We start from the raw sequence: 15,114 nt of genomic DNA on the forward strand, positions 1-15,114 counted from the left end.
CTACTGTATGTGTCCCGTGTTTCAGAGGAACAAGTGTCCTAACCACATTGTTGGTGCTGATAGGTTGGAATCATGTCTAAAAATTATTTAATTAATTCATGGATCATTAACTTACAAGTAATGAAACAATCGACATGGACATATTTTCTGTTCTTATTTTTCTCATAAATCTTTCTTATAATGCAAAATAATTGCACATAGGATATGGTAGAGATTTTGATGTTAAAAGGGAAGCTCTGCCTAACGTAAGGTTAATGCAGTCAGACTGTTTCCCAATAAAAAGACTCAAGGGATGGTGAGTTTTAACACCCTATATTTAAGAAGTAAAACTTCTTAAAAGTGCAAGACCAGTGGCAAGTAACAGGATACTATGGCAGGGGCAAACGAGGAGAAGTAGAGATTGACCAAGCAGACTGAACGTAAACAAAGAGATTAACTTGAAAATGTGAACTCTTGAAAAACAACATGAAAAAATACAGTGTCTGCCATGACACTGTAAGACAAGTACTAAAAAACACAAACAGAGTCAAATCTGGTCTGGCTTCCCATATACATGCAGGATTGGAACTTCACCCCCGACTGTGGGAACATGAAATACTGACAATGTGCTTACATTGGCCTTATTGCACACACCATACTATTGTAACTTTCTTCCCCAAGAAACAGTTATTTAATGAAAGATCGACAGCTACTCAGATCATGATTCCTTCAAAAAATAAATCAAAATCAGACTCATACACTTGCAATTTGAAGGGATTTAGAAGCTGTGCTGGAAATGATCTTTTAAATGCTTAAATTTAATCCTGTGCTGTGGACATGTTTATCATTCAAAGATCAAAGTATTCAAAATCAAGAATGAAAAAAGGAAGGAAACACATAAACATTGAGGATATTTCCATGATTTTATTATTTTAAGTTTGAAGACCAGACAAGCTCATACTAACTTTTGCATTAACCTGCAGGGCTGGATTATATACAAAAAAAACAATTCATTATCACACAATTGCAAAGGCTGCAGTGGTCATTCTGCCTTCTATAAATAAGATTTTTAAATGTTTTCATTAATATTACTTTTTTTGCAATCACTGACAATTCATAAGCCAGCACCACATCATATTGACAACAGTTCAATATTACAAGATTGAATCCACAATTTGTTTTCAAAATTGCTATGAAATTTATGCAATGATCTGCAAGAAAAAGTCAACCATAGATTAGTTCATATAGTTTAAATCAGAAGCCCTTTCAAGAATAATAAGGTAGATATCTAGGGTTAATAAAGAGGAAAAAAAACACATGTACCTGTACCTGTGGACAATTAGAACATACATATCCTTACATTTAATTTCAGAATTAGGAGTGGAAACATTATTAAAATTCCATGATAAATGTAAAGATTTAAAGCTGAAAACAAACAAGCATGTTCCTCTCTAGAACAAAAAAAAATCCTCCAGAAAAGACAGTGAATGCAGTATGTTTTATCGCCTACCCATCCTAAAGAAGCCTAATTTCTTGGTGAGGATCAAGGCAGTGACCTAGATACCAATCTCAGAAGCACAAGGGGCAAGACAGGACTGGGACAACATGACTGCCCTCAGCTTGGTCAGAATAGCAATCCAGAGCAGGGCCACACAGAAAAAATATTACATTGCATTAAGTTAATTTTCCCTCCAGTTCTATGAATAGAATAAAATATAAAGTGATTTGGTGTTTGTAGTCATACAGTACTACAATAGGTCTTTTAATCTTTCCACAAACAGCCAAAATGTTTCACCATAGGGCTTGAGTGGGCCTGTCAAGTTTATGCATGGCAGCTCCTCCATTTAAGTACTTATTCAATTAAATAAAACCCAAAACAAAAATCACAACTGACAGTCACTGAGGAGTTAATAGCTCCAGTGGCTGGGCTCCAGCTGAGCTAGTCTTCCTGTTTGTTGTCTTCTGCTGGACTCTGCCCAAGTTGCACAGACAGTGTTGACATGTTTACAAATCTGCTGGCAGTCTTTCCTTCTGCTATGCCACAGCGATGGCTTTTTATCTCCCCCCCCCCCCCAATTAAACAAAAATAAATGAAAAAAACAAACAAATCATTATAAAAATAAGGTTTCAGTTCCATCCCATCTATATGTTCTGTAGAGGAGATGTTCAACAATCTTTACAATTTTAGGCACCAGGAGAAAATTTATAGTAATTTAATGTTGTATGTTTTGCTACAATAATACCTTTTTTTAATGTTACATATTACTCAGCTTTATCCTTTTAAAGAAAATTGTGATATATACAGTAGTAATTAAAAAAGAGAATCGAGTCTAATATTAAAGACTTGATGGGTATTAGGGTATTAATTATGCATTGATTGGCTGTAAAACATACCCCCCCCCACTAGTCTGCAGAGATCACCCCAGTACAGATACCTGTACCTTTAGCTGAGTGAAAATTGAGGAAGAAAATTGTAAACAGGTAATATAGATTTATGAACTCCCAGAGTAATAGAGTATATACAGTACGTGAGCACAGAAGAGACATTTGCCCAGCCTAACCTAATTTCGTTCTTGATTGTAATTTGTTAGATGTTCCTGCTACTTAAAAATAACCACAATACTTACAGCAGCAGCACCATTTGATAAATCGGGAAAGTTTGTGTTTTATCAGTCAACCAAATGTATCAGGTTTAATTAAACAGTAATGCACTGATGCACTTGTTGAACATCAGACTGCATTACATTTTCAAAAATTACTCCAGAAATCAAGTCTAGGAAATGCCTATGTACAGTAAATGTATATGAAAAAAAATCAACTTGGATGTCATCTTCAAAGTGAAAAAAATAAAATCTACCCTTCTTTTTTACTATTACAGTATATACATTAAGTTAAATATGCTGTAATGACAGTCTCCTATTGGCAAATACTTTTATTTAAGATCAGAAGGATTCATTTTTTATTCATTCTTAAATGGTGTGAAATGTTTGTATTTTCTTCTAATTTTGTATAACAAATTATAATTGATTGTTCTTGAACGTAAATACAGGAAATAGTAAAAAATAAGACTTAACAATTTTCAATGTTTCAAAGTTTCCAAAACTTGATCAACTACCAGAATTCTTGTTTTTCTTCTGGTTGACATATGTCTTGTCATAATTTGGACTGAGCTATTTCAAACAGTTTTTAACTGAAAATCACATGTTGAGGAAAACATGCACAATAAATGCGATTAAAAACATTTTATTTTGACAATATGGTACTGTTTTTCTGATGCTAAAAAAGAAAGAAAACAGGAAACATATGAAAATACAAATTAAAAACATTCGTATGGTCAGGTTTTAAAGATGGAAAGAACTGACAAGGGAATAAAAAGTAAAATATTTCAGTTAGATTTTGTTATTAAGAACCTACACTTACTTCTTTACTCTCATTAAAACTTTTTTGATTAAATCTTAAAGGGACATCCCACCTGCAATTTTTTGTTGTCCCTCTCCCAACACTAAAAACTGTTATTGCAGCAACATGCTTAGGTGAAATGTATCTAGAAACAAACCAATGACACAAATACATTAAAAAAATTACAGGCAGTTGAAGTTGAAAAGGAAACACCAATGTACAGTAACTTGGGCCACCATGGCATGGTATCTTCCAGTGTCTCGAATTTTGCAGGTGATAGATCATCATTCTTCACTGTGAAAGTCAATGAACTCGTGCCTGGTTGCTGCGGGTAAAAAAAAACGCAGTCTCGGGCCCTGTTCCACAATATCCCATAAATGGTCAACTGGTTACAGATCTGGTGACCATCGAGGCAATGGCATACGGCTTATCAAACCATGGATTAGCTGTGAACAGGAGCGTTGTGATCCTCAATCCTCAACAGGAAAGAAATGCTACAACATGGGGTGGAGATAATCACTCAGCACCGTTAAGTACTGATTTGGCGTAGGCTTTGCCTTGTAAGGGAATGAGTGAATCTGAAACATGCCAGGAAAATGTGCCCCACACCCACCAGAACCCTTCACTGCTGGAATCAAGCATTGAGGACGGCAGAATCCTTTAAACTGATGACAAACATCCATTGTTCCGTACGAAGAGAACATGGTGAAGGATGATTCATCTGACCTTACTTTTCTCCACTGCTCAGTTCATTGCCTGTTATTTTTGCACTACTGGATTCACTATCTGACTGTGGTTTGTGGACCATTTCTGATTAAACTGGCTGCTTTGTGCCCAAGGTTAAAAGTTGTAAATTGATGAGTAAATTAATGTATAGTTGCTCATCTGCTTTGCATTGTACTTCACATGAAGGTACAGATATCAAGATCCTGGGGTGTGCATGTCTGTTCAATATTATCGTCTGGTGATGATGTCTTTCCCTGGATGTTCCATGCAGGCATCATCTTAGACCAGAAATGTTGTGGAGTGTTATTTACTGAATTCATACATACATACATTCATTCTTGATTTTAGTGTATTTTGGTGCCCCTCATTTATCCAGATGTTTCAATTTTCTTGTCCATTACCTGTACTTTATGTAGCCCAACACATTTCCAATGTGGAACAAAATAAAGGTTTGGTGGGCAACAACATTTGGTATGTCATTACTGCTTTCTAGACAGTGAAGCTTTAAAGACGATATGCAAAACTATACGTTTTAAGTGCTGTTGGTGGACGTACTGTATAGATCTGAGTCAAAATCAGTGCTCCAGGATGGTGATACTGTACATAGAGGATACTGTGCTAATAGACCTATCCTTCAGATGAGATTTTAAATCAAGGTCTGTATGCTTGATTTTTAAAGATCCTTTAATATGGTTCATAACTATTAACACTGATGTTTTGGCTAAATTCTACTCTGTTTGCTCAAACTGGCATATATAAATTTGGACTGCAGATCAATTGGTGAAATAATTTCTCACTTCACTGTCAGATCTTTTATAATATATAGTGGGGCTGCTGGCACATAATGATTACTACAGTATGCACCACCAAGGTGGATGTTGCATTTCAGTGGTGGATGAAATTGATTCTTTCCAATATACTGTACAAAGAACTTTGGGATCCTGTGGAATTAAATCTTCAATACAAATGAAATAAATTGTTGTGATTATTATTATAAATTATTGTGCTTATCAGCCATTTCATAAGCTCAACATCATGCCTAATTGAACTAGTTAAAAAATAGTAGAAAGTTGTCTGAACAGTGTTACCTTTTAATGTAAACTACAATTACTATACACAGAAAGGAGAAAATGGTGATACATGAAAATTCCCATCTAGATTATAAAACTGAGATGAATTTGATAAATTCTCTATTTTCATAATAAATAAATAAATTAATAATCAGTATCTAATGCTTCAACTGTCTTGTTTTGTTTTGACATTGAAAATGAAAAGCTTATTTATGTGCATGGAAGAAGAGTTTTTAAAAAGTTAGAAGGAGAACATTTGGTCCTCTGATGCTCATCTGCTACTTCATAGAGACCTGAACTCTAAAAAGAAAATAACAGATCTGAATGAATTCTAATGAGCCATTATAAACCAAGAGACTTTAGAACTTATTCCTTACATTTCTCTTATCATACAGTATGTGTAATTATGTGCCATTAACCTCTTTGCTTACTCTCTTTTAAGCTTGCCTTTGCTACTTTATAGTCCATACATCCATTACACATTACTTACAACATATTGTATCTATGGTCACGTAGCCTACATTTAGAAGTATAGAACATTTCATAATTCCACAGTATAAAAAAGTGCATTGTCAAAATTGATTGGTGGACTTTTTAGATGTGCAGTTAAATGTTGTAAAAAACTGAACATTTACAAACCTCTGAAAAATGTGTCCAGCTAAACCATATTTTTTATCAGAGCTACTTTAATGTCTCCAAATACCAGAGACATTAGGAGCAATTTCTCTTTCCTGCTTGTGTAAGAGAAATAATATGCAAATGTAAAGTTATTTACTGGACTACTACAAGTAACACAGAAGTTTATTATAGTTTCCACTCTTAAATCTGAAACACTCACAAATATGTGAAATTCTAATGTTTTAATCTATAAGAGAGCATGTGTAACAGTAACAAACTCATACTGTAGAGATAACTGCATTTTTTCCCCAACAAAAAGGACTGGCATACTAAGAGGACACAGGTTACTGTTTATGTCTGTAAATTTCATCCATATGTAAGAAAGCCCATACACATTTCTAGATGATTCTAGAATTACATTTAACTGGGTATACAGTAATTAATACATAAGGTTGACTTTTTCTTTTTAGAACAACTTCAAAACTTATTCAGAGACCACTTAACATATAAATTCACCAGGAGTGCCGTTAATACGGTTACAGACACAGTAACAGTCTACTGGCTTTTTATCATGTAGCAAAACTAAGAGATTATAATGTGTAGCTCTGTATAGTACAACATTTGCTGCGTATTTTTCAGTTCATTTCCTTCAAGTGCACTCTCATTTTATCCCAGGAATTCTATGACATAATCGGAACTGTAACATTGAATGAAGGTGACATAATGCATGTCTGTCTTACACTTTAAGCAAAGAAAACTTTATTTAAAAAAAAACCTTTGAGAAAAATAAAACGTGATGGTTATACCTCATAAATATTTATGAAGCAATGTAAAAATTATGTACTGTATGCCATTCAATATCATGTACCTTTTAACTATGTGTATCCTTTCATTGTCACTTTTAACAAACACATAGGCTGTGTTTTTTAACATTTTTAAGAAGGAGTTTACTCTTAGGCATATCTTAAAATTGTGGGTAAAAAAAAAGAAACACAATAAAAACGCGTGACATCTATCCTGAGCTGTTCAAATTGTTTCATAGAGATCTAAAAGCAGGACTTAACATACAATAGAAGTAAAAAGAAAAACTTATCAATGTGACACACTTTCAATAGAATATGAAGTCAACCACAGTACTCAACCAATGTTTCAAATAAATTAAAGACAACACAAAATTGCAACTGTGAAAGGACTCCTTGATCCTGATCATCCAAGACGTACCTCAGTGTGTTAATGCTGCAGTATTACTTTTTTAATAAACATTTATGTTTTGGCAAATGCATCCAGGCCTGATCACACAAGCATAGTTGGATGTAACACGAAAAAATGTATTGAATATTTCTGCTAATTAGACAGAATTGTGCATATTAGGTTTATAATTGTTGGCATATATAACTTTAAATGCAAAACACAAAAAAGTTTAGTAGTAAGAGCTTTTGTGCAATGCATCTGTACTGTATGTGTTTAAACATATTATAAATAACACAATAACAAAATAATCTTTGTTAGGCATTAATACATAAAACTTTTGTTTGCTCAGAAAAGTCACTATTAGGAGCATGTGAATGGTAAAGATTCTGAAATGATGATATAGTATTATGCATTTTATCATTTAGAAATGAAACTGTGTACTTGACATTTATGTTTACTGGGTTGCATACTTGAAAAATAATTTTAAATCAAGAAATTGAAGTTCATGTATGCATGGAATGCAATGATCTAATTTCTTTGTTAAAAAAGTGACACTGCAGCTCTCCTTAGAACTCATTTTAACCACAGTGTGAATATTATTTTCCCAATGTAAAACAATACATACCATATAAAAATGACAACTTATCTATCTCAAGTAAAAAAAAGAAAAAAGGACATACATTTGACAAGGGCAGGCTTAGACCATTTTACAAAACATAAAATCCTGCCTACCACAACCAAACACTTATTCTTGAAAAACCCATTGGAGATTTATACAGATTTCACACAGTTTATGGTGAGATACTGGAGCAATATTCTAGGCAGCTGAATATTCCAGTACGCAGGAGTATTCAATCCTCTTCTGTACATCCCAGCAACTCAACTCGCAAAGTAATGCGGCCATACCATGACCAAGGAAGGATCCGGACAAACCTGGCGTAGATGGGAGGCTCTATCACGTTCTTTCTGTGCGTGTCGTTGTCAAAGTTTCCTTGGAAGACCTGTTGAGTGTGTGAAGAACACAAAGAAATTAAATTGAGGGAAAACACAAGATGCTACTGAACCAAGAATAGCAAGATACAGGGGTCGCAAAACACTTGCGTGCTGGGTTCTACCTGGAAAGCACCTGCCACCCATGTGTGAAAGCCGGCAATGCTGAGAGAATTTTTTTTGGGGGGCACATTCTTAAATAGCGTTGCTGACAGAGCTTTGTCTGTCTGTTTTGCTCAGAGTTCTGAGATGAAGCGCTACCACTAAAGAAAAGCATGCCATCCTCTCCCGGAAATCAGAGCTCCAGTACTCATTCTGTAAAGCGCTACAGAGGTAATGCAAACTGCACTTTGGTTTTCTAAGCAATTCTGGGAAGAAATTCCAAGTCATCTTCAATTTCTATTTATGATTGTTTTTAGCTGACAAAAGTTGGGAAGAACACTGCCACAAACAATGTTCACAAATTAATCTTTGTGCCTTAAGAATTACACATCTAAAATATTGATAGAGAACCTACCAACATCTCAGAATAACACATTTTGTCACCCCTGTAGAACCATACATTTCATACAACCTACTTTCTGGCAGTAGAGGTGCTCATTTGGAGTATAGGTATAGTAAAGCTCTATAGTACCCATGTTGTCAGTTTTTGAAAATTTGCCAGAAATTGCTTTTATCCAGCCATAATGTACATAAATTAAAATTGATAATTGTTTATTTGCATTATTTAGCTAGAACGCCATTACAGATATGAACAATGATCCAGAAGTTAATATACAAAGCTCTCATTCATAAAATATTGCAATGTATTAACTCGAAAACTTTATGTAACAATGGAACATTTAGGAACCCTTTATTAAATATTCAGGTCTACTTTCATAAATAATACATCTACTGTATGTGGACAGAATGTAAAAGCTAGAGGCTTTAAATATGGTTTTTAAAGATGGTTTGAGGGAATTAACTACAAGTGCTTTACTAAACTGTAAGTTCGTATTATATCTTGTTAACTATATATCTTTTTACTTATATTTTACTAAAGCTGTCTCAGGATATCTGGTCTCAAAAGATAACATACGTAGCCACATGATGTCTTTATGCTCATCTGACATAGCTCTCAGGGAAATGACCGAATGACCTATCTTGGAACAAAAGGTCAATTCAGCAGAATGGCTGCTGGTCAAACGAGCAGGCAGTAAAGGATATACATGTAATGGTCAGCTTTTTAGAATGACCATTTATAGCTAGAAGGCAAGCTGGGAGTCATGTGAGAAGTGTACAGTATCTTGTATTGTTTGTTCCACTATATAAAGGAGCACTGTAAACGTTGGTTTTGAAGTCTTGTTCCACAAGCAAGACTTCCATATGCATATGACTAAAGACGTCTTTCAACACACAATTCAGCTGATGCTGTTTTTTCTGGCACAACAGTTTCTAAGAAAAGTTTTATTAGCAAGCACATTCAGATTTTGTGCAATTTTTTCAATGAACAGTAAACAACTCTATCACAGCATCAACCTTCTTGTCTATTCCATATTCGTCTCACTGCCTGTACAGTATCTACAGTGTCCTCTATATTTTATACATATTCACTATGTAGGTTGCCTCTATTTCTCATTAATTAGGCTTTAGCCAAAACTTTATATAATAGATTATTCCAGTTTACATGTGGTTTAGAGCTCTTAAAAAATGTACATAGTAAATAGGTTATCAATAGGTTATCAATTGTATATTGCTAAAAAACTTATAAATACTATTTGTACTAAAATTTGCAATGTTTTTCTATTGTAAAATAGTTATTAGTTAAATTGTTATTGTAAAAATATTATATAATCTATATATAATGATTACCTTCACATCAATAAAACACCTAGAAATACCAATCTTTTAAGAAAACAGGGAGAGGCTGACTTAACATAATTTTCCTGACTATCAAAGCACAGATTAAATGCATCTTAATAACCAAATTGCTGTTTTGAAGTAGATGCACCTTACAAATCAGGTGTCTTGGAGACTATTCTCACCAGGGAGAGAGATTTGGCTTCAAGCCTGCCTCTTTAGGTGGCTGTTGAAAAGTCTGGAGAGCAGGGAAGAGCACTTCACTAATTAAACATTTTTGAAACCACTGGCAGATTATGGCTGTACTCAGTTGTGGAGTTCTGTAATTTATTACAATACAGTAGATAAAAATCAGCATTAAATATTGCTTAATTCTGCAATGGCAATTTTTGTTATCTATCCAAGTTAGACTTTGAAAGCTTTCTGTGAATTGTACTAATCAGAAATTCAAAATTAAATTGTAAGAGAACTTGAATTAATCAACCATAATAATTTACAAGGATTCACCCACAGATTATAAATATACAATATACAATTTATTGATAGAACACCAAAAACATTTATAACAAATATCAAATTTAATCTGCAAGTTAGACAGGTGGAAGAACTTGGTTTGAGCTCTAGCTTGGTGCTGAATACGCTCTGATATTCAGGATGTTGACAAAAAGAGTTCAACTGTCTTATTTTGTTGATCAGGCAAAAATAACAGCAGGTTTGTAAACACAAAAATTCTCCTTTTACGGGAAGAATATCTTGTGTAACCTCTATACTTTAAGGACTTGCTGTCTTGGCCTCTCTTGGAGAAAGTTTAAGACCTAACTTGGACTGCCTGCAATCATGTGGTTTGAAATTCAGATTTCCAGTTTAGGTGAAGAGGGATAAGAAGTCAGGGAGCTAACAAACAAAAATTAGTTGGGTTCTAGCTTTTAAGGTATGACAACACAGCTAGTGATTGGCTAAGATACTATCAGGTATAGTTTTGATATCCATCTTGCTGATCGTTCACTGGAGGATCCCTTGTGTAATAAACAGAGTACAGACTTGATGAAGCCAATCTGCGCTATACTATATACAGTATGTTTAGATGGAACAGAGTTCTGTATCTTATGAGATTGACCTAAATATAGAGAAATAGAAATACATCATGCTGCACATATTCCCATAAATTACACTATTTCAAGTTATTAAAGATAAGGAGAAGGTTAATTTTGTCATCATCAATATGTAAAGGATATTTTTACTTTACTATATAAGTAACCATTATACAGTATAAGTTTCATATCACTGTCACAGATCCAGCCATTCAAAATGTGAGACGTACAGTATGCTGCACTAAAACGCGGTGGACGATCCGCAACGAACTGCAACGAACGTGTTTTGCTTAAATAGGGTGAAATACCTTGTAATACCACCAGGTGGAGATGGGCTTAGCTGAGTTGCTAAGCAACCTGCTGATTGCTGATTACTTCACACTTCAGGAACAGATGAAAAGGAATGCAATTTTATCTATGATATGCGTGTTGCATTTACAAAATCAAAATGTTTAAAATTTTTCACTAAAAAGAAAAAAAATGCATCGTACACAAAGATTCTAAGATGATCGTGCACAAAAAGTGTCAATAACTTAACCCATAAGTAACTATCTAACCCCGCTTTTTCATGGAATTTAAAGTCATGCAATTTTAGGTAGGGACACGCTATTTCTTATTTTTTATTTTCTTTAAATTTGAAAGAATCAGTTGCCGATTGTGCCATAAAAATAAAACGTCAATATAATGTACATATTAACTACAGTACTTTAAATACGCATTTGTTAAAGGAGAACTCTTCCCCTGAGCAAGACTTGAACCCCACCCACCTTCCAGAATGCGAGTCATGCACTGAAGCCATTATGCCAACAAGCCGCTTGGCAGTTTAAGCTATAGCTGAAAAGGGCAGGCAAAATGTTTCCATGTTATTAGTGAGTGACATTGATACAGATGTTTACAAAGAAAGTGGACTAATAATTTATAGTAATATTTTGAGCTATATGAATATAATTTAATCCTAAAATATTGATATTATTTTCTTTAGATACGCAGTTCCATATTATATTCCCTATTAATCAAATTCTAAATTGTATGCATTTTTTTACTGTGATAATGAGTGCAAGTATTCATAGAAAAGGTTAAAACAGGGAATACAGAGGGAGTTTCAGAAATTAAACAGAGGTGTGGAACACCCTGTCTCAAAAACAGACGTTTAATAAATTAAATAAAAGGTTGTGAAAACAGTGACAAATCACCCCGATCAAAATACAATTTTAAAATACAAGCAGTTTGAAATTATTAGTTGTTATTAATAAATCATTTACTGTCACTTTGAACATGTTGTGATGTTAAGAAATACCAACAAATTCAATATAGTGTCAATGATATTTACTATTTTAGTTTTTCAAAGAAATGTTTATTTGTTAAAAGAAAAGTCATGCCGAGAGCTGAGCTCGAATGCCGAACCTCCAGCATGTGAGTCACACGTCAAAGCTATTATATCAACTCGCCACTTGACAACTTAAGCTCTCGTTGAAAATGGCAGGCAATTTTTTTTTAATCGCGGGTGAATGATGTTTACAGATGTTTACAAAGAAAGTGTACTATGGTAATAATTTGAGCTATATGAATGTAACAAAATCCTTAAATACCATTTGTAATGTCCTTAGATACGTGATTCCACATTATATTCCCTATTAATCAAATTCTAAAAAGTATGTGTTTTTTTACTGCGATTCATACAAAAGGTTAAAACATTATAACTTTTTATAAAGTATATAAACTTAATATAGTAGGAAGGAGCACCTAAAATGAACGACTTTGATGCTTAAAACGTTTATGAAGAAAGTGGAATACTGGTGTGTATTTTTTATTTAAACTACCAATACCAGCCATTTACAGCTTACATAATATGTTTATATTCCTAAATTAATATCATTTGTGACCTTCAGACACATTATCCTCCTCTTCTTCACCTACCAAAATTTCCCTTTAGTTGTAAAATGCCATATCAATATTCAATATTAAGCAGATTTAAACATGCACAGTAAAGAGATTAAATGAAGCAATCGTTTTACTAACAACCAACGCACCACGAGTGGCGCCTGCCGGTCAGTTTGGCCAGCCAATCACGTACTGCGGTATGCTAATCTGCAGATAATGTCGAGCTGTACGGGCTTTTACCGTGCATTTTGAATGGCTGCATCTGTACATGAAGCTGAAAAAAACCTTCGTTTTGAAGTGTGAGGCTGTGTACCCTGTGGGATTTTGCTGCATCAAAAAAAGCAACTGCCAGAGCAGTGGTAATCTACCAAGATTTCCTTCAGGACCATCTAACTGGTACAGGTCACCTTGTTTCTAAAAAATGAGCCTAGTCTTCATTGTACAAGAAACAATTCCCATTTGAAGCAGGGACATATAATTGCAGAAAAACCTGTGGTGGTTTTAATAGGTTTTATAGCGATAATAGTGCAATTCATTTTAGCTTACAGCTATGTACTGTATCTTTCCTTCTTCAGTAAAAAGGGATGACAAATAATTTCTCTTATGATAAAAGAACTTGCAGTGTTTTAAAAATGACGGATATTCCTATACAAATACACTTTGTAACTTATTAGATACAAAGAGTTAATATGACTGAAATTATAAAACAACTCCCTTTATTTCTGTAGAAGAGGCTGATTGTACACAGATCCAAACATAATGTAAACTAAATCGTAGTTCCTTTGTCAGCAAATATAACTGGAGAAGATAAAAACTTTAATATGACATATGTATTCCGAATTGTTTACAGCAGTGTGAAGAATTACAGTACCAAACAAAAATGCCAGGAAATCAATTTACTTATCATTTGTGATGCACAATAGAAACTCTTTTTCACTGCCAACTGAAATCCAGTCATCCTTAATTTAATAATATAGAATAATAAGTAAACAAATGAATATGAAGGTTGCAACACACATCTAAAAATCCTTGGTGAATAGTTGTCAGTGTTACTAGATATTCAAAGTTTTTTGTCAGCTCTGAATGGGTTTACTATACATGGATATCAAGATTAATTAGGCATTAAGCATTATGGAGGAATATTCCCACTGAAAAATCTGTGGTTGTGTCTCTCACTACACCCCTTCATGTTTTTTTTTGTAAAATAAGAAAAGAAAGTTTATCCATTTTTATTTTTTCTTCTCCAGCACTTGAGAAACAAAATCACTGCCTTGGGGCATTGGTAGCGTTTTTCAAAAGAAGACTGACATAGCAGTTAATATGTCTCGTCACCAAAAGAAGATGTACAGTATTTTTTTAAACATATACTTAAAAAGCAATTGTAATGTTGGTTATATTTATGCCCCCAAATAATTATCACCTTCTTAGAATGATACAATAAATTCTCAGGTATCATCTGAACATATTACTAATCTTTAGTTTGATACATAATGACAGAATTATAGGGATGGCTAATATTTGCAGTTATCATATACGGAAAACACTTCATCAAGAAACATATGGTAATGATCTGTTAAGAAATAGAAAAAACAGTATCTAAAACAATACAGTCTTAATGGCAGAAGTTGCATTCCTGTGTAACAAATCAAATTATAACTGACATAATTAAAGAACTCTGAAATGTTTCTCACAATGTGTAACTAAACTTTATTAATGGATGAGCAGAAATATATTTATATAAATGTCTTGAGGGATTAACTTCAGTGTATTTGTTCACAGAAAACATCATTAAAATATAATGTTTTGAATGACAGCATGCAAAATCTTTGCAAGGGAGGTACAAATGTAAAAAAAGATTAATTTGCTACAGGTATGTACTGTATCACAATTAAAAGCAAGCTGAGTATGACAGAAATATTTAAAAAAAAAACTGTTCATATCATCTTTCATCATAAAGCATTTTTCATTAAAAAAAACTAAACAGTCAAAACAGGGGAAGTGGATTTAAAAATTGTGAATGGGATGCACCTGTTCACATAAAGAGCTGTGACAGTATGGAACAAGCTACCCAGCGAAGGTGTTGCTGGATGAGATCAATTATCTACTGTACATAAGACCCAATTGACACAGTAACACCTCATACAGTGCAATTCAAAGAGCTAGATCAGAAGTTCCACTCCCACTGTTCCACATCTGTTCTCTGTGACATATAGTAGCATGTCATGTAATTGATTTCAAACCTTTTAGGAATTGCCTATGTTAACTGAAAATCTGCAACTTTCAATTAAATAAAATAGAAATAGGAACCTTCAAAAGAAAAATGAGCAGGG

General features: G+C 33.7%; 1 protein-coding gene across 2 annotated transcripts in view; it reads right to left on the reverse strand.

Moving 5' to 3' along the window:
- Positions 1-888: 888 nt before the first annotated feature.
- The window catches only part of edil3b (EGF like and discoidin domains 3b), a 267,283-nt gene continuing 253,057 nt past the window's right edge, over positions 889-15,114 (reverse strand). For both annotated transcript variants that reach the window (XM_088630643.1, XM_088630642.1), the window contains exon 11: positions 889-7,984. In XM_088630643.1, coding sequence (XP_088486769.1) covers positions 7,835-7,984 — 150 coding nt within the window. In that variant the 3' untranslated portion in view covers positions 889-7,834. The remainder of the gene's footprint in view (positions 7,985-15,114) is intronic.

This window comes from Lepisosteus platostomus, chromosome 4 (genome assembly GCF_059453375.1).
Source record: "Lepisosteus platostomus isolate fLepPlt1 chromosome 4, fLepPlt1.hap1, whole genome shotgun sequence".
In the NCBI taxonomy this organism is placed as follows: Eukaryota; Metazoa; Chordata; class Actinopteri; order Semionotiformes; family Lepisosteidae; genus Lepisosteus; species Lepisosteus platostomus.